Here is a 23,075-nt window from a genome sequence, read left to right as displayed (position 1 = left end):
GGGAAAGACTACAAAGTGCTAATGGTGTTTAGGATGTTAATTACTGATTTTATCCATGAGTATTTTGTCTGGTAAACAGTCACTGGCAGGTGGGCAAGTCATGAAGAATGTTGACTTGCTGCTTTTTCTTTTGCCGGCCTGGAGATGTAACAAATTTGTAGGCTGGTGTCAGTATCTTCCTTTATGTACATTTCTACCCGTGCTTTTATTACCCCTGAAAATCAGGGTAGAATAAAATTTTCTATGAGATTCTGACATAAAACAAAAAAAAGTACAAATGAACTTATTTACAATACAAAACAGAAATAGAGTTACAGATGTAGAAAACAATCTTATGGTTACCAGGGGGTACAAGGGGGAGGGATAAATTGAGAGACTGGGATGGACATATACACACTACTATATATAAAATAGGTAACTAATAAGGACCTTGTATAGCACAGGGAACTCTACTCAATACTCGGTAATGACCTATATGGGAAAAGAATCTAAAAAAGAGTGGATATATTTATATATATATAACTGCTGTACGGCAGAAACTAACACAACATTGTAAATCAACTATACTCCATTAAAAATTAAAAAAAAATAAAAAAAATAAAACAAGAACATTGCAATGGAGATGTGAATTACAGTGGTAGGTTACTAGTCTCTTGATTGATGAAAGAATGTAAACTATCTTTCCGCAAACATAAACTTCAGGTAAGCTGATCTGATTCCTTCTATCATCTCTTAGTAGTCCATTAATAAAAAAGGATTGCACAATAAGAGCAGGGCAACCCAGCTTTATTGCTGTTAAGACACATTCATATTTTAGATAAACCCCAAATATTTACTGTTTGGTTAACGGAAGCTGTTGCATGAAGACAGTTCTAGAGATTATCATGTTATTTGGATAAGCATTTAATCTTTTAAAAACATAATACCAATTTTGTACATATCAGAGTTAAAAATATGTAGATTATATGGGTTATTATCTTATTAATTGGTTTCAAAGTCTTGCTAGCAAATACTATATATGAAGTTTAAAAAAATGTGAATGGATTGCCTCTCTTGATATTATCTTGCTTAGACGTGGTAATAATAATCGTTTTGAAAATGAGAGCCTGAAATATTGGAGTAGGAAAGACTCTTCAAGCATCCAGACTTCTTTTACATATCAGAAGGCGGAGCTTAGAGAGACTTTAGAGTGATTTGCAGCTGAGTTCAGACTAGAATCCAAGTCCCACTGGGCCACATGACACACTTCTTCCACAAAGCCACCCAGACTCCCTTTTTATTTATACCTGTAGTATTTGCCCATTTTCTTCTAAAATCAGCCATAGATAGTAAAGGCACATGCCTACCATTAGTTATTCAAGATTAATTTAAAAGATGACCATAGGTAATCAATCCAAGTTCTGAACTGATGTTTTGATTTGCTTGAAATTTACATAATGCATTGTTTTTCTTTTTCTTCCATATCTGTCTTTATTGGTTTCTTCCATTTTTAAAAGTCCTAGTGCTTTGATAAAAATTAGCCTACATTTGATAAACCTAACCTTGATCATTGTACTTACAGAGGTAAAGGAGTAGCAAGACAAACCCCGTTTTCTGGACTGGGCCTTATTCCCATTTATTGGAGCAACGTCCGTTGCCGAGGAGATGAAGAAAATATACTGCTTTGTGAAAAAGACATCTGGCAGGGTGGGGCGTGTCCTCAGAAGATGGCAGCTGCTGTCACGTGTAGCTTTTCCCATGGTAAAACAAAATATTTATTCTCTTACTTTCCTGTTATTGTGGTTTCAGCGTGATTCCAGATAATAAAAGTGTCTCAGTTAAATCATTTCCTAAAAGAGTTTAAATACAGACCTGAGTCTGAATCATCATAGTCTATCTACAGTCTAATTAAATAGTCTTCAATAGGATTTCATCTAACAATTACTTTTCCATTTGACCTCACTTTTTACGTATTTTCTGTTTTATCTAATTTGCTTATAGAAATATTATATACTGTATATGAAAACACTTATTTTAGTAATGGAAAATTGGGATGGAATCAAGTTAAAAATCATCTTGAAACCAAATATAAGATACAGCAACTACAACAAAATATTCTCACTTTATAGAATGGAATAGAATCATGGTACCAGTGTTCTCTTTTGAGTTGTAGATGGCACATTTCATAAAACAAATTGCTACCTTGGATAAGGGCTCCTTCTAAGCACCATATACTAGGCATGAGGTGATTAGAGTATGGTTTCAGTATACAGTATGCATATGTTCATGAGAAAGGAAGCAGAGGAGGGAATAGTTGCCTTTCACAATGGCGGATAGGTTTTCTGGGGTCCGTGGTTGTTTTAATGTGTGACCACAGCCTGAGGCTACCACACTGTCACAGTATCCCTTTTGCATTTTCCTTGGAGACAGCAGCCTGACCAGATGTCCCAGGTCTTAGAATGCCAGCAGCCAGCGCAGGGCAGTGGTTTCTGTTTGAGTGCAAGTATCAGGGGAGGAATTGAAAAGTTTCCACTGCAAAACATACAGAGACCCAATTTAGGGTCATTCCTGTGAATTGGCTGAAAGAACCAGTGGAAATGGTACAGGATATGGTACAGGTGTGTGCTCGGAGAGCTACAATTCTTTTGTGGGTAGGCAAGGTGCATGTTACATCTTTTTTTTTTTTTTTTTTGCATGTTACATCTTGATGTCTTGTAAGTTTTTCCTTTTCTTCCTTTGCCTCTCCACCTTTGGGTAATGCTACTTTTGGCAAATACGTGTTTACACATTGCTGCATCAGGGATGCTGTGAATTGGGCTAAACAGTGCACTGCGTCTTGTAGATATTGCTTGTATTCTATGTTCAACCCAATTGATAAAATATGTTTAACATTTTTCAAGTAGTGAAGTAAAATCTTGAAAACAATCTTTTTTTTCCAAGATCTCTATCTACTTTAAAAAAAAACTAAGTCTACTCTCTGTGATCTATCCACTTGTTTATTCTCTGGTTGCAAAGATAAATTTAAGCTCGGTTGTAAGCATATATAAAACATAGAAGGTTGAGATAAATTAGAAGTGAGAGTGAAAAAGATGCTTTTATGGTAAATTAAATGAGAATGTGAAAGCAAATAGCTCAGCAAACATGGAGTCCATCTTAAGGCATAGCGGTGGACTTTTAATACATTCTTTTAGTTTGGAATTTACATTTGGCGTCTTGGCATCTAGTACTTTTCCAACGCTAACAAAGTAGAAGATCGTGTGTGAGTACTGGACATAGGAAATAGCAATCTAAATGAAACGTCTGGGAGTCTTATTTATCCATAAGTTAAATATGAGTCAATTACTTCAATGAAATCTTTTTCAAATGCTTTTTTTGTGTGCGTGTATTTGTTGGGAGGATGTGAGATGTTGACTAAATTTTGTCTTTGAGCTTCTCTATATTTTCACAATTACTTATACAACCAGTGGAAAAACTATATGTTTTAAAGTAAAACACGACCTTAAAAAAATGTAAGGTAATATGCGATAATGTTTCTAGGTTGTAGGTGATTTTAAATTTCCTCTTAAAAAATTTTTTTTCTGTTTTCTCCAAGCTTACCATGGAGATGGGGGGAGGGGAGGTAGAGGAGAATATAATAATTTAAGAAATTTATACATTTTTTCCATCATTTTTTCTATATTTTCCAAGCTTCTTAAAGGAAAAATAAACCTAATAACACACAAATTTAAGTTTATTAGCATAATTCAGTGATCAGTCATTATAAGAAGCTAATATACAATATTGAGACCAGTTATGTTTATTAAACCTGTCTTTTATCCTTTTACAAATTACAAGTGCTAGTTGACTTATGTAAGAAAACTATATTACAAGTATTAGTATATGAGTAGATGCAAATGTTCACTATTCTAAATCCCTCCTCGAGTGTGATATTTGAATATAAATATGAATGTCCAAATACCATTTATTGACGCCACTAACACTGTGGAAGAATTAGCATATTTCATGTGGATAAATGATGAGCATTTGGCAAAAGACGCAACTAAATTTCCTAATAGGGACCCAGCCTGTTCTGAATCTTTTACCATCTCACATCCTTTATTCCAGAAAAATTAGACTGCCATACTGTTTCCCCAATACATACAGCTTTGTGCTTCTATGTTTTTGTTCATACTGTTCGTTTTGCCTGAACTGCACTTCCCCCATGTCTGACTTCTGAACTCCCATCCATCGTCTTGGCCCTCTTCAGCTACCAACTTCTTCAGAAGAGATTCTCTAATTACCCCCACTGGTGAGCAAGCAGCCCTTGCACCTGAACCCCTGCAGGGTCTTCTCGATGCTGTCTCGTCTGTACTCATGTTGTCCATGTCCTGAGGCAGTATACTTCTTGAGGGTAGTGTCTGTGCAGTGCCTTTCTGCCTAATACCTGTTTAATAAACTGAATTGAATGAACAGATATTGCTAATTATTTTTCCTTGTTTGGGATATCCTTTCTAGGCTTTTAGTTATCACTTGCCAATCCACTCAGTCAACAAATATTTATTACATGCCTCTGTATAGCTGGGTATCTGAGGTACATGGGCAAAAGGGAAGGGCATTCCCTGTGTCCTCAGTTCTAGACCAGGATAAAGAGGGAGAAATTCAGGGACTTCCCTGGTGGTCCAGTGGTTAAGGCTCCGTGCTCCCAATTCAGGGGCCCCGGGTTCGATCCCTGGTCAGGGAACTAGATCCCGTATGCCACAACTAAAAGATCCCGCACACCACAAGAGAGACCTGGTGCAGCCAAATAAATAAATAAATATTAAAAAAAAAAAAAAAAGAGGGAGAGAGAAATTCAGAAACTGACGAAGCTAGATAAGGGCACTGTAGACTACAATACGGAATTTGCAGTGGGAAGCCTCTGGTGGTTCTTCACAGAGTATGAACTGATTCATACCCAAATGAATTTTCAATATTGTTTTTTGAAGGTTCTGGTTGTGATGTCCACCAGCTTGTTATAATGTGTTAGACGTTAACTTTGTCTTGATTTCTACAAATGTAAAAATATTTCTATGCTGAAAACAAGTATCTTATAGACATAAGCGCCATTCTTAATAATTACATATTGGTAACGCTCAAGTTACCGTAAATAAAAAACCAATGCTACCACCACAATGGTGGCAGCAACCCCGTAAAAATCAAATGGGTTTCCAATAACTGCAGTTTTGAGTGTGTCTTTTCTGGTTTCTGAGGTCCTTGGGGGAAAGTGAATTTAGACTATTTCCTCTTGAGAGCTATTTATATGAGCGTAATTCAAGTTGGAGTACTTTAATTGGTAGAGAGTACCATAAAATGTATTAGACATGTGTGGGTATGTCCATATCACTTAATAAATATAACTTAATTATAGAGAATGGCAAAGAAATAAACTATACCTGATCTTCTCGCCCAGTGTGAATCCGTAGGTTTACTTTGTTGTTAATTTCACGTTGTGCAGGCCCTGCGTTCCCCGTCCTACGCCTTGCTGGGGGGAGCAGTGCGCGTGAGGGCCGAGTGGAGCTCTACCACGCGGGTCAGTGGGGGACTGTCTGTGACGACCAGTGGGATGATGCAGATGCAGAAGTGGTCTGCAGGCAGCTGGGCCTGAGGTTGGTCTTTCTTGTTCTTGTTGTGTTTTGCTTGAATTTTTGAGTTTAGTATTTCCATACCCAAAGGTAGGTGTGTTTAAATTGCAGATTTCTTTGAACAAATGGAAAAAGCCACCTTTTGATCTTTGTATTAGGCTGTAGGCTCCCTGAAGAGAACGGTTATGTACTCTTAGGTCTAACCTATTTGTATCTGAATTCAGCTGATTTCATATCCCTAAGAATCTAAGCCTTTTACCACTTTTCATCAGGAGCCTTTACGTTACTCCCAGGTAATGACTAGCACCATCAGCTGCAGCGACTTATCAGTCATATGATGAAACTAGTTGTTAGGCTTTAACTGAAGTTCAATTCCTTTCCCCCAGATACTGTCTAAACTTTTGACCTTCGCCTCCTTATTTGTGAGGTATGTGCTTAGAACAAAGGATGTTTATTAATGTACAAAGGAAATAATTCCTATGCAGGATATGGCAATGAAGCACGTGTGATAAAAACAGCAATATGAAAACCAACATTAAATGTTGCTTTAGTTGTGATTATTTTGGAATAGTATGTTATAATTTTGGATCCTCTAACCCCTGTCTTTAGTGATTTTGAACATTGATATAGCAAGCCTAAAAGTTTCTCTAAAATTATATTAGGGAATCTTTTGAAAGTTGATATTTTACTTTAAATTAGAAAAAAAATATTTAGCATGTTGTGGCAGGTAGGGGTGGGTGGATGTGGAGAGTTCTAAAGCTTCTCTGTCCATGTATCATTTTGTCCATTTAAGCATAATCTTTGACACTAGAGCATGAATTTTGCACCTTGAACCATCTACAGTAATTTTTTTGCAATTGTTTTTGCAGCTGACCCCCCTATTTTTCAAAACTGTATGTTAATATTGAAGTATTTTAAAGCAAAATAAAGACGTTTCAACATTTTACCTCTAAATACTTCAGTGTGCATCTCTTAAAAATAAGAACATTGTCCTACATAGCCAAATTATCATTATCACAAGTAATATAAATGGTAATCATTCTTAAATTGTCTAATACCCTGTCATACTCAAATTCCTATAGTTGTTCCCACCATGTCCTTGACAGATGGTTTGTCCGCAGCAGAATTTAGTCCAGGACCTTGCAGTACATCTGGATGTTATGTCCCTGAAATCTCTTTTAATCTAGAACAGCCTCTTGTTTTTCATGACACTGTCTTGTTGAAGAGACCAAAAACCAAGCCAGTTGTTTTGGAGACTAAACTACCATCTGGATTTGTCTCATTTCTTCCTCCTGGTGTCATTTAGCCTACTCCTCTGGTTCTTGTAACTCCTGAAATGGGAGGCGAGGTCCAACAGCTTGATTAGATCAAATCAATCAAGTATTTTGGCTAGAAACCATCACAGGTGATATGTTCTCATCTTGCACCTCATTAGGAGTCACAGAACAGCTCTGGTTTTCCCCACTGGTAAGGATAAGGTTAGGCACTGGATTAAGGTGGCATCAGCCTAATCCTTCACTGTAGGTTACATTTTCCCCCTGTAACTGATTCTGCAACCTAAATGCTCTTTCACAGTTTATGCATGGGAAAGGAATAAGCATGCAAAGTCCTGTGTCCATAGGGCTTATAATTACTGGTGGTGTATGATCTGACTGGTATGATCATTTTCTTTGGATGGGTCAGGAATAGGGCCAACTAGCTCTTTTTGAGAAAAACTGTTATTAGTCATTAAATTTTGAGACTAGATTTTCAAAACGTTCTGACTGGGTATCAATTTCAAGACCAATTTTTCTCAAAATTTTAGATGGTGTCAGAGTCAGCATAGCATACGATTATGAGCATGTGCCCTGTACTCAGAAAGACCTGAATTTGAGTTGTATTTCTGGAGATAAGAAAAATTGCAGAATATCTCTTAGTTGCAGTTTCCTCATCTATAACACATTTCTTGATGTAGAGAGTTTAGTGGTTATAAAGCAGTTAGCACACATAATAGGTATACAGTATACACTGACTATAATTGGGGACTGTTATAGCTGAAAGATGTTATTAAACATTCAAAGAAAAATGTTATTAAACATTTCAAGTAAGCTGGACATTTGGTAGATCATCAAACACCATTCCTCTATCTAGAACTTCTATTTAGTTAGCTGTATCTATGAATTTCGTATTTTTAAAAGACTCTAATGTGGGTATATGTGTATTTACTGTGTTTCCAATTATGGTATCAGTGGCATGCTAATTGATTTTCATGTTATTTACTAAGAAATCAATGTCTTTGCCAAAAATACAAGAATTTTAAGGGCATAGTAATAGCATATTTAACATTACAAGTTGCAGTATAGATTACTCTAAATTTAAGGTATAAGGCATTTATTATTATTTATATATTTCTGTGGGAAAAGGCAAGCTTTTGTTGCTTAGAAAAATGTGTAGAAAATTTAAATGACACTGTAAATTTTAGTTACATTTATAGTTACTCTAAAAATTCATGTTTTAACATAGAGTTCTTTCTTGAGAGCCAAATTTTTTTTTTCACTCATATAAACTGTTGTTAAACAAAGACCGTGTTGCAAACAGTAGTCTACTACATGGAAAGAATATAGAGATAGAATCACAAGGAAGACTATATTAATGTTGAACACATGTGTGGGTTGAGTAAAGTGTTTACATCTTTCTCAAGCATTGGCTCACTGCTATCTTTTGTATGAGGAGATTTGTGTTCAGAAAAGTGATTAAAAGGAAAAATATCTTCAAATATTCAAGGCAGCAAAGATCCTCCACAAGCCTATGTAATAACCAACAATCCAGCTTGGCGGAGATTTGTTTTTATTATAAGTACTCTAGGCTCGAGCTGACATTGTTCGTTTGCTTTTCTTTCCCTTGATTTTATACTTCTCTCATAAGCTTGCAACAAAGCAATATTCTGCAACTGCTCTTCTCCTAGAATTTGTTTTGCTCACTTAAAGACACAGTACTTTCAGATGAAATAATTTTTAATGTTACAAGTTTGATAACAGACAGCATAATCATAGCTTATCTCAATTTATGATTTGTTCTTAAGCAAATTTCATCTCAGTCATACTTGCCTTGTCGAATTCCCAAAGGGAAACTACACCATGCCTCTCTGGAGTGCTAGTTACAATTTCTTTGTGAGATGCTGTCTTTGTTGACCCGCACCTTTTAATGGTGTCTGTAGATTTTGGTAGCTGGCAAGCTTCCTAAAACACAAAAGGAATTACTGGACTTAAGATACTTAAATTTGATTAGCCTAGAACTCAGAGAAAGATGAGGAGCAGGAAAGGAGGCAGCCCGATGTTAGAAAATTGAACTTGAGAATGCATATGTACACAGTGAAGTTTCAGGTAGAGACATTTTAATTGGAGTTCCTTTTGTGCACTTAACATTGAAGCATTTCCTATCTCTTTTAGAACTCTTAAAAGCGTAGCGTAGAACTGTGACATCATATTTTATTGTGTGGATATGCCATAATTTACATAAGAATTTAAAAATTTTTAACACTTTTTCTTCCTAGGTTTGTTTTTTGCTATAAAATTATCATATAGAACCATACTATTGAGTGGTCAGAATAAAAATTCTTCTGGTACAATTAAAAATGTTTGTTCTCTTATTTTACTGTTTATTAATTTCTAAAATACTTTATAAATATTAATGGTATGTGGAATTATTGAGCAGGAAAGAGGCCTTATATAACAGATAAGAAAGTTAGGCCCTCTGAGATTACTCAAAGCCCCTAAATCATACTGTGAGTGAGGGCCAGAATCTTGCGATTTATGGCTTCCAGTGTAGGATTTTTTTTCTTTCATGTTACACTGTTTGCAAAATAGACAGGTGTTAATAAGAATAAATATGAATATAGGGCTGAAAGAAATAGGTAAGTCAAGAGAGAAAAGTTAATTGTAGGAAGAAACAATGATGAACATGTTTTAGACAGACTGTATTTGCGGTGCCATAGCCACCTTACTGAAGATGCCCCAGGAGACTGCAAGAAAGCCAAGTGTTTCAGGGTCTGCTCTGTAGCCAGACAAGCCTTACCATCTCATGGTGGTGTAATGCTGGGCTAATTATTAACTTCTCGACCTCAGTTTCCTCATTTGTAATTAGGGATAATAACATCATGGGGTTGTAGGGAGGATTAAAAGAGTTAATACATATAAAGCTGTTAGACCAGTGTCTGGCATGCAGTAATCATTCAGTGTATTTCAAATATCATAATTAGAGATGGAGGGGGTTGTTTTCCAGGGAGAAGTATAGGCTATTGATCATTAAAAATGAGCTTTTTTCATCCATATGTTACAAGTGCTGCAAACTGATATTTGCAGTCAAAGGACCAGTCTTTTATAACCTAACAAGTAATTATCTTGTGCGATAGAATCGCCTAACTCTATTGTGTCTATTCAAAGTAGTGGCTAAGCCTGGGGATTGAGTTAGTCAGATGGTACTATTTATTTGCTTTTTTTTTCTATGGAAAACAAACAAACTTTATATGAATACAGTCAGATTAGCTAAGTAGGTTTAGGAATGTTTTGAATAAAGATCAGACATAGAATCAATTCAGTGTTTATTGGGGATTGCTGCTATGTAGGTCAAACAGCTTTACAGAAAATAACCTAATAAATCAGTGTATTATATCAGAGAACCCCACAAATTTATTCTGTGGTCAGAGGGTAAGAGAGTAGGTAACACTGGGACTATTACTACAAATGAACTGCCAGGGCTGGTGTGGACATAATTTCCATAAAGGAAGGACAGAGAACACACAGCTTTATCGAATTCACATAGCACTTATTTGCCTTTAACAACCCATGAGTTTTATGTTGCTTTCCCTAGTATTGCACCGTCTCTTGAAGGGCAGAGTCATCAATTTCTTTGGTGTTCCCCTGAGAGCCAGCACAGTCCAGGGCACCAGGAAATACTAGTGACTGGCTGAAGGAATGTGTGTATTTATAAATACTGTAATCTTAATTTTAATAGACTCAAAAATTAGCTAGGAAACCTAGTTTGTTTTACATCATAGTTTCCAGTAAGTTTCTTTTCTGGTTCTTGAATTTATTATATTAGTTTTTCTGATTAGTTTATTTTAATTAAACATTTTTGTGATCATTAAAATAATGTTTGTAAACAATGGAAAATATATATAATGTTTTAAACAATGAAAAATATAAAAATATATATAAGGAAGAAGATAAAACACCCAAATGGTGTTTTAAGACTGCATTATAGGACTTCCCTGGTGGCACAGTGGTTAAGAATCCGCCTGCCAATGCAGGGGACACGGGTTCGAGCCCTGGTCCGGGAAGATCCCACATGCTGCGGAGCAACTAAACCCATGCTCCACAACTACTGAGCCTGCGCTCTAGAGCCCGCAAGCCAGAACTATGGAGCCCGTGTGCCACAACTACTGAAGCCCGCACGCCTAGAGCCCATGCTCTGCAGCAAGAGAAGCCACTGCAATGAGAAGCCCACACACCGCAATGGAGTAGCCCCTGCTCGCTGCAACTAGAGAAAAGCCTAGGTGCAGCAAGGAAGATCCAATGCAGCCAAATATTTAAAAAAAAAAAAAGAAAAAAAGACTGCATTATAACATAGATGACTTTCCCCAGAGTCACTGTTTGGGGCTTCTGCTCTCCCATCCTGTGTCCTCCCTTAAGGAAGGGACACAGTTCAGAGGCAGTTAATCAGGCCTTTTGCTTTTTCCTAGGACCTCTATCACATAATCTTTAACATATTTGAAATACAATATATTTCAGTTACTCTGTCCAGCCCATCTCAAGTCACTCCCAACTAACGAATATTTTAGGCTTGGTTTGTTATTTTTTTCTGGTGAATAAAAAGGCTTTAGTTTGTAAACTTTTAGCCTAAATATTTAATGAAAATGATATTAAGGATATGTAAGAATGCATTCTTATTGTTTTAATTTGACCATTGTAAGGTTGAGCATCTTACCATATGGTCAGTGGCCATGGGCATTTCTTCTTCTGTAAATAGCCTGTTCCTCTCCTTTGCCCTGTTTTTTTAAAATTTATTTATTTATTTATTTATTTTTGGCTGTGTTGGGTCTTCGTTTCTGTGCAAGGGCTTTCTCTAGTTGCGGCAAGCGGGGGCCACTCCTCATCGCGGTGCGCGGGCCTCTCACTATCGCGGCCTCTCCCGTTGCGGAGCACAGGCTCCGGATGCGCAGGCTCTGTAGTTGTGGCTCACGGGCCTAGTTGCTCCACGGCATGTGGGATCTTCCCAGACCAGGGCTCGAACCCGTGTCCCCTGCATTGGCAGGCAGATTGTCAACCACTGGGTCACCAGGGAAGCCCCGTGCCCTGTTTATGTTGGTCATTTTGTCTTTCATTATGATAATAATAAGTTATTATTTATTTCTAGGAGTGTTTTTTTTTCTTTGATTGTGGTTACGTTTTACAAATATATCCTCCAGTTTGTTTGCCTTTTGACTGATTATGGTGTAATTTGCTATACAGTAGTCCAAATTTATATGTGATTAAATTTAACTTTTTTAGTCTTTGTTTTCTGACTTCTGGGTGTTTTTTTTTTTTATCTTGCTCAGGAAATTCTCTTATTATCAAGGTTATAAGAACTATGTTCTTATTATTTCATTATATTAACTTTTTAGCCATCTTCCTTCCTTCCTCCTTCCCTCCCCTCCCCTCCCCTCCCCTCCATTCCCCTTCCATTCCCTTCCCTTCCCTTCCCTTCCCTTCCCTTCCCTTCCCTTCCCTTCCCTTCCCTTCACTTTAGGTCTTTAAACCATCTGGAGTTTATTTTTTGTTTCTGTTATGAGTTTAGGATCAAATTTTATATTCTCTCATATTGGTCCCTGGTTTTCTTATAGCACCTAATCTTGGCTCAATGAATTATACCCACTGAAATTTTCTTTAACAGATCTTTTTCTTTCCTAGCATTTATCCCAGGGCAAAGATCCAAGAAGGCTGTTAATCTGCCTTTCTCCAAAGCTTTCCTATCTGGCTTCCCCATGACCTGCATTAGTCATCCTGTCTCCTCCTCCTCTGTTCTCCAACTTTCAGTGTTCTCTAAATCAGTTTCCATATTTGCTTTCATTAATCTCTTTCCTCTAGAGCGAGGGTCAACAAACTTTTTCTGTAATGGGCCAGATAGTGAGTATTTTAGACTTTCCAACTACTCAACTGAGCTTTTGTGTAGTGCAAAAGCAGCCACAGACAATAAGTTGGGAAACAGTGTGCCTTTGTTCCAATAAAACCTTATTTCTGGACAGTAAAATTTGAATTACGTATATAAAAATTATATTCTTGTTTTGGTTGTAAATTCTTAAGATAGTTATAATGTTATAAGAAAAGGGCAACTTAAATAATGGGGAATAGATGCAGAATCATTGAAAAATAAACTGCAAGTATAAATGCTCTAGTCTAAAAATTAAAAGGCTAAAAGGGGCTGAAGATGCAATTTCTGAAGTCATTAACCATTTTGATAGGCAATCGTGATCTTCTTCATTTAAATCTGGGGTTCTAGAAGATGGTGTCACGTTGAATTGTGGGAGAAGTAAATTTAGTCAAATAAATTTAAGTGAAGAGATATTTGGCCATGAGTAACAGAGAACTGAAGATAACAGTGGATTAAACAAGACAAGAGTTTACTTCTCTCTCAAGAGACCAGAGATAGCTCAAGGCTAGTATGGTGGTTCCATAGTCATCAGGGCCCCAGGCTCTTTCTTGCTTGCAGTCCTTTCATTCTTAGTGTGGCACCTTATGGACCAAGATAGCTTCTCAAGCTCCAGCCATCACCTCTGCCTAACAGTCAGCAGGAAGGAGGAAGTGGGACAAGGATAATTCCTGGAAGTGATACATGACACTTTTACCTAAATGTTATTGGTCAAAACTTAGTCATATAAAATGAGTACAGAGCTTCAATTTGGGATGATTGAAAAGTTCTGGAGATGGATGCTAGTAATAGTTGCACAACAAGGTGAATGTACTTAGTGCCACTGAATTGTACACTTAAAAATGGTTAAAGTGGTAAATTTTATGTTATGCATATTTTAAAACAAACAAACAAACAAACTTCACTGTAAGGAAGGGAGGGTGGGAAATGTGGTCTTTATTCTGGATAGCCATTGTCCTCCTAAAACTCTGAGGTTCCATTACTAACGAAGAAAAGGGGAGTAAATATTGGAGAGTAACTAGCAGTCTTGGAAAGATTTGTGATAGCTGAAAATATAAAGATCAACAAACAAACAAACAAAAAAGAAATAGAGCAAGTCATGTGTGACCTATGGAGTGAATTGATAAGGGAAATTATGAATTAATCATAATTTTACCTTTGCCAGGGGCAAAAGAAAAAAGTCAGACCAACCTTTGGTCTGACTTATGTTCTTATGTTTGTTCAGCGGCATTGCCAAAGCATGGAATCAGGCATATTTTGGGGAAGGATCTGGCCCAGTAATGTTGGATGAAGTACGCTGCACTGGGAATGAGCTTTCTATTGAGCAGTGTCCAAAGAGTTCCTGGGGAGAGCATAATTGTGGCCATAAAGAAGATGCTGGAGTGTCCTGTACCCCTCTAACAGGTAAGAGCTTCACCCCATTAATCTTAACCAACTCTTGCCCCCAGCACCATTTGGGCTTACCTTCCCTTCTCCTCAATTTAGCTGATATTGCTAAATGAGCTTACAAATAAAGCCCCCAAATAAAACTTAAAAAAAAACAGTAATACAAATGATATATTAAAATGCTATCTCCTTATTCATAGATATTTCTGAATTTTTCAGTTGCAAGCTATACAGTCCTATAAAGCTAGGTCAGAAAATATGATCTTGTTGCAATGTATAGTACCCAATAGTCAAAATCAGTGTGCAATGATAAATTTCATGTGTTAGGTATTATAATTCTATATTTAGTCCATTCATATATTAACCTATCGTGATTCTAGGAATGTGTTTGTAGCTGGTAAAACCATATTGATGGGATTGTTGATTAAAACACACTATTAAAGAACCAAGTTACCTTTGCTGTGCTCAATAGTCAGACTATTCCAAATCACAGCATGCTTGTCAAGATATGTCTTGTGTTGCAAGAAGGACATTTCTGAGTGCAAATGAGTGTATGTGTATGTACTTATATGTTTGGGGGGAAGAAGAGGGAAATGGAGAGGCAAGAGAAGTTGGGTCATCACAAATCTGTTGTTTCTATAGTAAAAAGAGCTTGAAGAAAAAAATTAGGGGCTTTAATCTTTCTTTAAAAAAATCAAATGAAACACTTCTTAGGGACTGTGAAATGCTGAAGTTCTACTTTTTTATTTACATAGTTCTATACACACTGTTGTTTTTATTAGAATAACACATTTATACACAATAGAAATATAAAATTTACACCAGATTGTAAGCCAGAGCACTTCATTCTCTTGACCCTCCATTTTTTTCCTCTTCAAATGAGGATAGTCTTGTAATGTTGCTGAGATGGTCAAATGAGATAATAGGTGTAACAGTGCTTTGCAGACAGTGAAGTTTTACATTTGTGTTTCTGTTGTTAGGAGACCTTCATTTACTTTAAAAGATCCCAGAAAGTCATGAGAAGTATGACTTTTACCCAAGATTATTTATGTTTCATTTGGTGGGGGGGTGTTTGGATTATTTTGGATGGAAATAGCTTTTTAATATACTTTTTTGGGAATAAATTTATTGTATTGTGTATCTGCTTAGAAGCTTTTTATGGAATTCTCTGGGAATTAATTATTCACTGAATTCACAAGATTCAAATTCAGATTTGTATTATTGATAAAAGAACAAAGGGAAAACATGAACCCCAGTTTTGTAACTTATGAATGCCTAAGGAATAATAAATGCCTCGACATGATAGATCACTCTTTAACCAGAATAGCTTTTTCTGTCTCCATATTGCAATATTTTTCATTCACAGTTAAATTTTTGAACTATTTCCGAGTTACTATTTTTTTTAACTTTTTAAATTTAACTGACTAATACTGCTCATACTTAAGGAGATTGAAGCCATAGGAAATTTCCCAAATATTATTTAATCTGGAAAAATCTAAATAACTACTTTGGGGTTATATCAGAATATGTTTTTCTACTTAGAAATAGGAGTACAAATAAAAAGGAAAGACTATTTTGTTAGGACAGATATGTGTTATGACTTTTACTCCAGAAACAATCCAGTGACCTCAGGTCATTGAGCACAGTTCTAATGGAAGTTTAACAAAAGGCCTAGAGAGAGATCTGAGTAGGGTGATATTTCTCGTGCAATTAAAATGTTGTTCTACCTTTTTTGATAATTATTTGCTTAGTCTCTATGTCTCCTTCTTGTCACAGATGGGGTCATCAGACTTGCAGGTGGTAAAGGCAACCATGAGGGTCGCCTGGAGGTGTATTACAGGGGACAGTGGGGCACTGTCTGTGACGACGGCTGGACTGAGCTGAATACATATGTGGTTTGCCGACAGCTGGGATTTAAGTAAGATCCATTGACAGGAGGCAGCTAAATGCCAAGTGATATTTTTAAGAGTTTCATTTTGTAATCCTTACTTGTAATTTCTATAATACTAAAAATACATGTTCACAATCATTATCTACCTATCCTACCTACCTTCCTACCTACCTTATCTACCTTCTCTATATGGAAATTCAACAACAAAGAACCAATAACATTTTCTGTGATGATGAATAACCATATCTTGCTGTTTATCTCATTTGCCTTTCCTGCCACCACCCCTCTTCTTTTTTTTATAAATTTTTTATTTATTTGGCTGCATTGGGTCTTCGTTGCTGAGCGTGGGCTTTTCTCTAGTTGCAGCGAGCGGGGGCTACTCTTTGTTGCGGGGCGCGGGCTTCTCATTGCTGTGGCTTCTCTTGTTGCAGAGCACAGGCTCTAGGTGCGCGGGCTTCAGTAGTTGTGGCACGCAGGCTCAGCAGTTGTGGCTCACGGGCTTAGTTGCTCCATGGCATGTGGGATCTTCCCGGACCAGGACTCAAACCTGTGTCCCCTGCACTGGCAGGTGGATTCTTAACCACTGCACCACCACGGAAGTCCCACCCCTCTTCTTGAATAATGGAGCCATGGATGACTTTTAGGTCTCATTGTGTCTGTTCAAGTAAGACTGTATGCTTTGAATGCTCAGTTTTATTCTGATGCTTCACGACTATTGGATGTTGTTAGTACTGACGTCACTGTATCTAAAATTGCAGAGAAGTCCAGTGTCAAATGCTTTGGTATTACATTATTTCCTTTCTCAGAATGTGATGATAATTATCACTTTTATTTGAGAAAAACAGCTTTCTTGTCATGAGATGACCTTTAGAACTCACCCTTGACCTCACTCTCTTAAAAACTGAGTATCATGCTTTGGGTGATATATTTCATGTCACACACATAATGCATTCCAGAGTAAAGACTTAAGTTGGTTGAAATAACTGCAAATGATGCCTTTGAGCTAATATCTGAATGAAACCCATGAATACCCATTCTTTCTTGTTTTCCATACTTCTATGTCATGCTTGAAGTAATTGTCTCATGCTTGAAAAAATGAGCAAAGTTATTTCATTTCAGCTTGAGATAGAGCTAATTGCAAATACTTATTAAACCTTAAAAATATGCTTTCATTCAAGCTAGGTATGACCATGTTTAAACATATATTTTTAAGTTTGTAAAAGTAATATAAAATTTTAGAGAAAGTTTGGAAAATAAAGAAAATAAAAAACTACCCCTAATTTTTCCATTCTTACACCATCATTATTATAACTTGTGTGTATAACTTTATAACAGCTCTAGTAGTAGATATGTACTTTTTCTATTCATGTTTTTTACTTTTATATTATTACACAGTCATAATTTTTAATAACATAACTATTGAATGTTCATACTATAATTTACTTAATATTTAGATTAGTTTAATTTTTCCTGTTATAAATAATGACATCATGAAGATATAGGTGCATGTTATTGACTAATATTTTGAATTTTCATGGGCAGTGCGGTTATTACTATATAATTGTCAGGTCAAGGGGTATGACATGCCAGCCAAATAAATATTGTTGTTTAATTAATAAGAATTACTTAAAAATATCATTTCATCTGAGTAAATCTCTGTTAGTCTGAGAACTGTATCCTGTTTTCACAAACTTAGAAAGATTCAAAAATACTATTATTTACTATTTTCATATTTTTCCTTATTAATTAAAACAATTGAGTGACTGATTTTTTTTCCATATTTTATTTTGTTTCACAAATACATTCAGTTTTTCTTGCATATACAGAGTATCAGAACTTAATGGTTTTAAAAATGTTCTCAGTATTTGTTAAAAGTTCTAAATGACTGTGTTAGAAGGTAGAATAGGCATGTGCTACATTTACATTTTAGTTTATGGAGGAGTTTCTGAAAGAGAATACTCTTTTGGAATGAGAAAGAGGATGAACTCTGGGTTTCCTCATACAAATGAAATCCTAAAGTAAAATGACCTCCTGCTGTCTGTTATATAGTTGATATGGACAGATGGTAATCAGATTGATGCATTTTGTGGAAACATGGTATAAGTTGAAAGTGATAGCAGTATGGGATTCGGGATAATTACTTTTCTATCTAAGATTTGATTAGTCAGCACAATAGAAGTCTTAGAATGACTCATTCAAAGTTGCATTGTTTTAATTTATTGAAATGTTTATCTTGTTAAATAAATTTAATAAATAAGTGCATGGTAAAACAATTAGGAAAATTCATGGGGAAACAATTAGGAAAATTCATCTTCCAAACAGAAAGATCTCTTCATATTCTTAGTACAGAAATAATAAAAACATTCAGTGATGGAAGTGACTGACATAAAATTTATGAGTAAGAGTTTAATTATATAGACCGAGAACTGAAAGACACTTCAAATATCTTTTAGCCCAGGAATTTCTGGAGGTTTGTTTGTATTCTACAGAACAAAAGAAAACAAAATTGAGGGGAGGATGAATGAAGGTAGAGACTGACTTAGTTACCAATTTTAAATTTTGCAGATCTTTCCTATTTCTATTAATACATTTAGGATTTTTTGTAGTGCAGTGTTACAAATGAAGTTAATTAAAACACAAATATAATTTATAAAAATCTTAGAAATCAGATTTATGTAACGTTATGAAAAGCTAAGAACATTGTCATTAATCTGATTTTGATGGGCTGAAATCCAAGTTTCATCATGGTTTGGAAATGGTCCTTGAGAAATCACTGAACTAATACACACTTTTTATTTTGGAAGAGAGGATCCCAAAGAGGCCTAGAGAAGCTAATGAAATCAAATGGGCTTTGATGGCTCTTCAGAGGCTGATGTAAGACACACGTTCTTACTTTCTGGTCCACTGTGTTATTTCCATGGTCAGGAATTTGAGGTTTATCTCTTTGTCTGCGTTCTCTCTGGTTGGTGGGTTAAATTGTAGACAAAACACAAGAATGGTTGGGAAAAAAGGATTAATTTTCCACTAGTTAACCAAACATTGTTGGTTAACTAGTGGATTAGTTAACCAACATTGTTAAGATGATCAAAATATGTGATGGAGCGGAACACTGGTCTGAGAACTGAGTTCTCAAGATAGGAGAAAGAACAAATACTTACCCTCTGAAGTCATGCCGCTTAATTAGGTGGTTTGTTTTATGTTTTGTGGTTCCTTGAAACAAGAGACAAAAGTTCTATGCACAGTGTTTATTTTATTGCCACAGATATGGCAAACAAGCCTCTGCAAACCACTTTGAAGAAAGCACAGGGCCCATATGGTTGGATGATGTCAACTGCTCAGGAAAGGAAACCAGTTTCCTTCAGTGTTCTCGGAGACCCTGGGGAAGGCATGACTGCAGCCATTGGGAAGATGTTGCTATCTCCTGCTACCCTGGTAGGGATGGACACAGACTGTCTCTGGGTGAGGTCCTGCCACAGCTCTTGAGTATCCGTATTTCAGTAGCCACTGCACCTCTATCCACTGGTCTGGAATGTGAAGCATTTCTCATCTTTGGCTTTTTTTTTTTTTGTCTGTTTCCCCAAATGCTCTAATTTTTAATAATTTGCATTCAGAGAAAAATAGTCTTTTGAGTCTTTCTGCCAATGTTATAAATTTCTACTCCTAATTTTTCTTTACCTGTAAGCCTAAATTTCTCATGTATCTGAAAGATGGATTAAAGAAGCCACAATATCCATTCTCCAACTGATTAGTCACCTATTCTGCTTCTCATTTACCTTGAATTCTAATGAACTACTTGAGAAAGGATTAAAAATAAATCAGAACAAAACAATAGCTCTCTTTCCCACCTTCCATGATTTATTTCTTCTTTAGTCCTGAGGCCTTGTCAATCATTGGTTACCAACCAGCCTTTGCTCTGTCCTAACCTAGATCTTTCAAGTTTCTCACTGGGCTCCTAGGTGGATTCATTGGAGTAAATAGCCCACCTATCTTTCTAAGATACCCTGTTACTAAAAATCCATTAGTGTCCTTTATTACTCCCTAGTTCCAAATTTCTTCAGCCTTACGGTCGGATAAAAGGTACCTAGCTCATCTAACAGTCTTAAATATTTGTAGAGGAAGGTCCTTTTGTGAGCAGAGAGCAAATAACTATATATCCTTGACAGACTTAACATCCAACAAGGAGGGCAGAATAAATATGAATGAAAAATATAGAGGGACATATTCAAAAGACATGCCAGGACTCTACCATAGCTCTATTTGTATCTATACATGTATTTTTTGGTGCATAGATGTTAAAATAACCACAGGTGGTTCTTAAGTTTCACCTCAGGCTTGAATCAGCCCTTTTTGTATCCTCCTGTTTTGAGACCGTGAAGCTGGAATCTTCACATTATAAAATAATGGAACGTGTTGAATCCCACAGTATTAACTGTTTTGTATACTTAAGTTTGTCAAAGTACGTGGTTGATTCCTCATTGTACTCTATCCTGTGAGATCATAGTGACTCACTGCACTAATCTAGCATTGTACCAGGTAGAAATACAGCCTTTTACCCCATCCCTTATGGGTCATATTTTCAATTTTGTTTCTTTTTGTTTATTCTTTTCCCTTGCTCCTTTCTTCTTATAAAGGATTTATGATTCTCCCAGGATTATGTGATGAATGATTGCATGTGGTTGGGGGAGACAGAGCCTATTTGCTAGAACTGGATCCTCTTAGCCCCAGAGAGCGGGTATTTGGATCATGGAGTGATATGTTCAGGCACATTCCATCAGTGTTCCAGGTGATGAAATATTATAAATACAAAATACTATAATCTGAGTTATCTGAAGACCTGTGTGGTTAAATATACACGTACAGTTAGGACATCTAATCCTTTCAGTTCCCCTAAAAATCTTTAATTTTCTAGGATTATAGATATATTTTTTAAAAATTTAAAAAGCTGAGGGTGATAATTATTAATAAAATATGGGATCATTATTATGAATTCTTTGGTCCTAATTTTGGTAATATGTCTATTAACCATTCATTTGTCCAAAGGACATTATATCTGAGCCAAATTATCCTTTTGGAATAGAATCAGATTACCATTTATTCATCCAAAGAGATCATTACTTTCCCACTTAACAAAAAGGACTGCATAATGAAAAAAGAAGGAGATCATGTAATAGTGGTATAAACAACATCATTTTAAAAGCAACTGAGATTTTTTACTTCCTTGGCACTGTGATAAGAGCTGTTAGACTATTACAGTTTTCAACTATTTGAAGGGTAACTTGTGGACCTTAACTTTAAATGTGAATGAAACTTTTCTCAAAATTAGTAGTAGTTCAATAGACACTTTCTAATTTTGGGTGTGTGGTAGATGGAATGCTCAAAAGCAATATTCTAGGTCAGTAAAAGTAATTTTAGTAAGAATGCAGTTAATGCCTATGTGAATTGGGGGAAATTTGTGGGATGGTCAATATGTAGATCTCTCATTTTAATACTGCTTTAATTCTAAAGTTTAGAGTATTAAATCTTAGCAGAGATTTCTTTCACAGTGAGAGTGTCTCTTACTCAAAGTTTGATTTTTAATTTACATTTATGCTAGATTTTATCTTTTTTTCTAGGAAAAATATTATTTTCTTAAGATAATGTATTAAATCAGTGTTACAGGAAAATTGAAATAAAGAAAACTCTACTGTAATCAGAGTTTGAGGTATATAATTAAAGATGCTGTATACCCACAGACTGTTTAGTTTTCCCAAGCATTTTATATTTAAGATTTTAGAAATAAAACATGTATATTATTATTGCCATAACAGATAGAACTTAAGCGGTGGGTTGGTATTGATAGAATGGCTTCTGTCATTCAGTTTCCCTTCAGGCATTGAAAATCCAATGATTTTATAAAATGGATGGCTAAAATTAGGTTCAGAATATTGTATTATTATTTTTACAAAGTATGCAACTTAGGCTTTAAAAACACTTTATCATTTTTATTTTTATGGTATGTGAAAAGCTGCCCATAAAACAACTAGGGTGGAATGTGGAGGTCTAATTCCATGTACATATGATTTCTTAATTTTGCACCAAAGATCTAAAAAATGTAAAAATTGAAAAATTTAAGAATTTCATCTGTTTAAATTTTTTCGTTGAGGATCACTTTTTTGCCTTGCTCCTCTTGCAAAGAATCCCCAAATTTCAGATACAATAAGAAATGTTAAGTTTCAAATACACTGTGTTTTGTGACACACCTAAAACACCAAGATTTTCAGCTAATGTAAGCAGTGCATAGAGTAGGCACTCCACAAACATTTGTTGATTTTGACTTTGCTGTGTTGATTCTACTGTGATGCCTGTTCCATGAAGTATGATCAGGGACAGAAATTAGGGAGCCAGCAACTCTGGGGGCAACAAAGAAGAATCAGAGGAATCAAAGTAGGATGTGTCCATCTTGCCAACAGTATTTTCCTTCAGTTAACAAATGTTGTCTAGTGATTACATATGTTGGTTTAAACACATATAGAATGATACTCTGTTCATTAGCTGCTTACTTCACCTCCTTGGTTCTGCTAATTTCACTGATGGTATTCCCTAAATCCTTATCAGTCAATCTTAGGGTCCCCAAAGCTGGAGACCCTTCTAGTAACTAGGTAATTTAAAGTATGTATATTACTGTAATCAAGTATCACATACTGGGTGGCTTAAACAACAGATATTTTATTGTCTCACACTTCTGGAATCTAGAAGTCCAAAACTGAGGTTGTCCACAGAGGTTGGGTCCTTCTGAGGGCTGGGAGGGAAAGTTCTGTTCGAGACCTCTCTCCTTGGCTTACAGGTGGCCATTTTCTCCTATGTCTCTTCACTCTGTCTTCCTTCTGTATATCTCTGTGCACACATTGGATTAGAACCCCCTCTAATGACTTCACAATTCAACCCCTGGCAGTATGCAAGCCATAGTGAGGGCTTTTGATTAAATAAAACCATATTTATTGGTGTTGATAGAGATGTGTGAAAGACTCTATAAACCACTTTATTTGCATAATTTAGATAAATCCCAATTTGCTAGA

The 23,075-nt window shown here is 35.9% G+C and overlaps 1 protein-coding gene across 2 annotated transcripts in view; it reads left to right on the top strand.

Annotated features, from left to right (window-relative positions):
- The window catches only part of PRSS12 (serine protease 12), a 72,354-nt gene that overhangs the window by 17,996 nt on the left and 31,283 nt on the right, over positions 1-23,075 (top strand). For both annotated transcript variants that reach the window (XM_082462816.1, XM_082462817.1), the window contains exons 3-7: positions 1,562-1,740; positions 5,453-5,603; positions 13,969-14,147; positions 15,906-16,047; positions 19,283-19,479. In XM_082462816.1, the coding sequence (XP_082318942.1) occupies positions 1,562-1,740; positions 5,453-5,603; positions 13,969-14,147; positions 15,906-16,047; positions 19,283-19,479 (848 nt within the window). The remainder of the gene's footprint in view (positions 1-1,561; positions 1,741-5,452; positions 5,604-13,968; positions 14,148-15,905; positions 16,048-19,282; positions 19,480-23,075) is intronic.

The sequence above is a fragment of the Balaenoptera physalus genome (assembly GCF_965194825.1).
Source record: "Balaenoptera physalus genome assembly, chromosome: 5".
Lineage (NCBI taxonomy): Eukaryota > Metazoa > Chordata > Mammalia > Artiodactyla > Balaenopteridae > Balaenoptera > Balaenoptera physalus.
The sequence above is the reverse complement of the archived record's forward strand: the minus strand, read 5'-3'. Positions and strand labels throughout refer to the sequence as shown.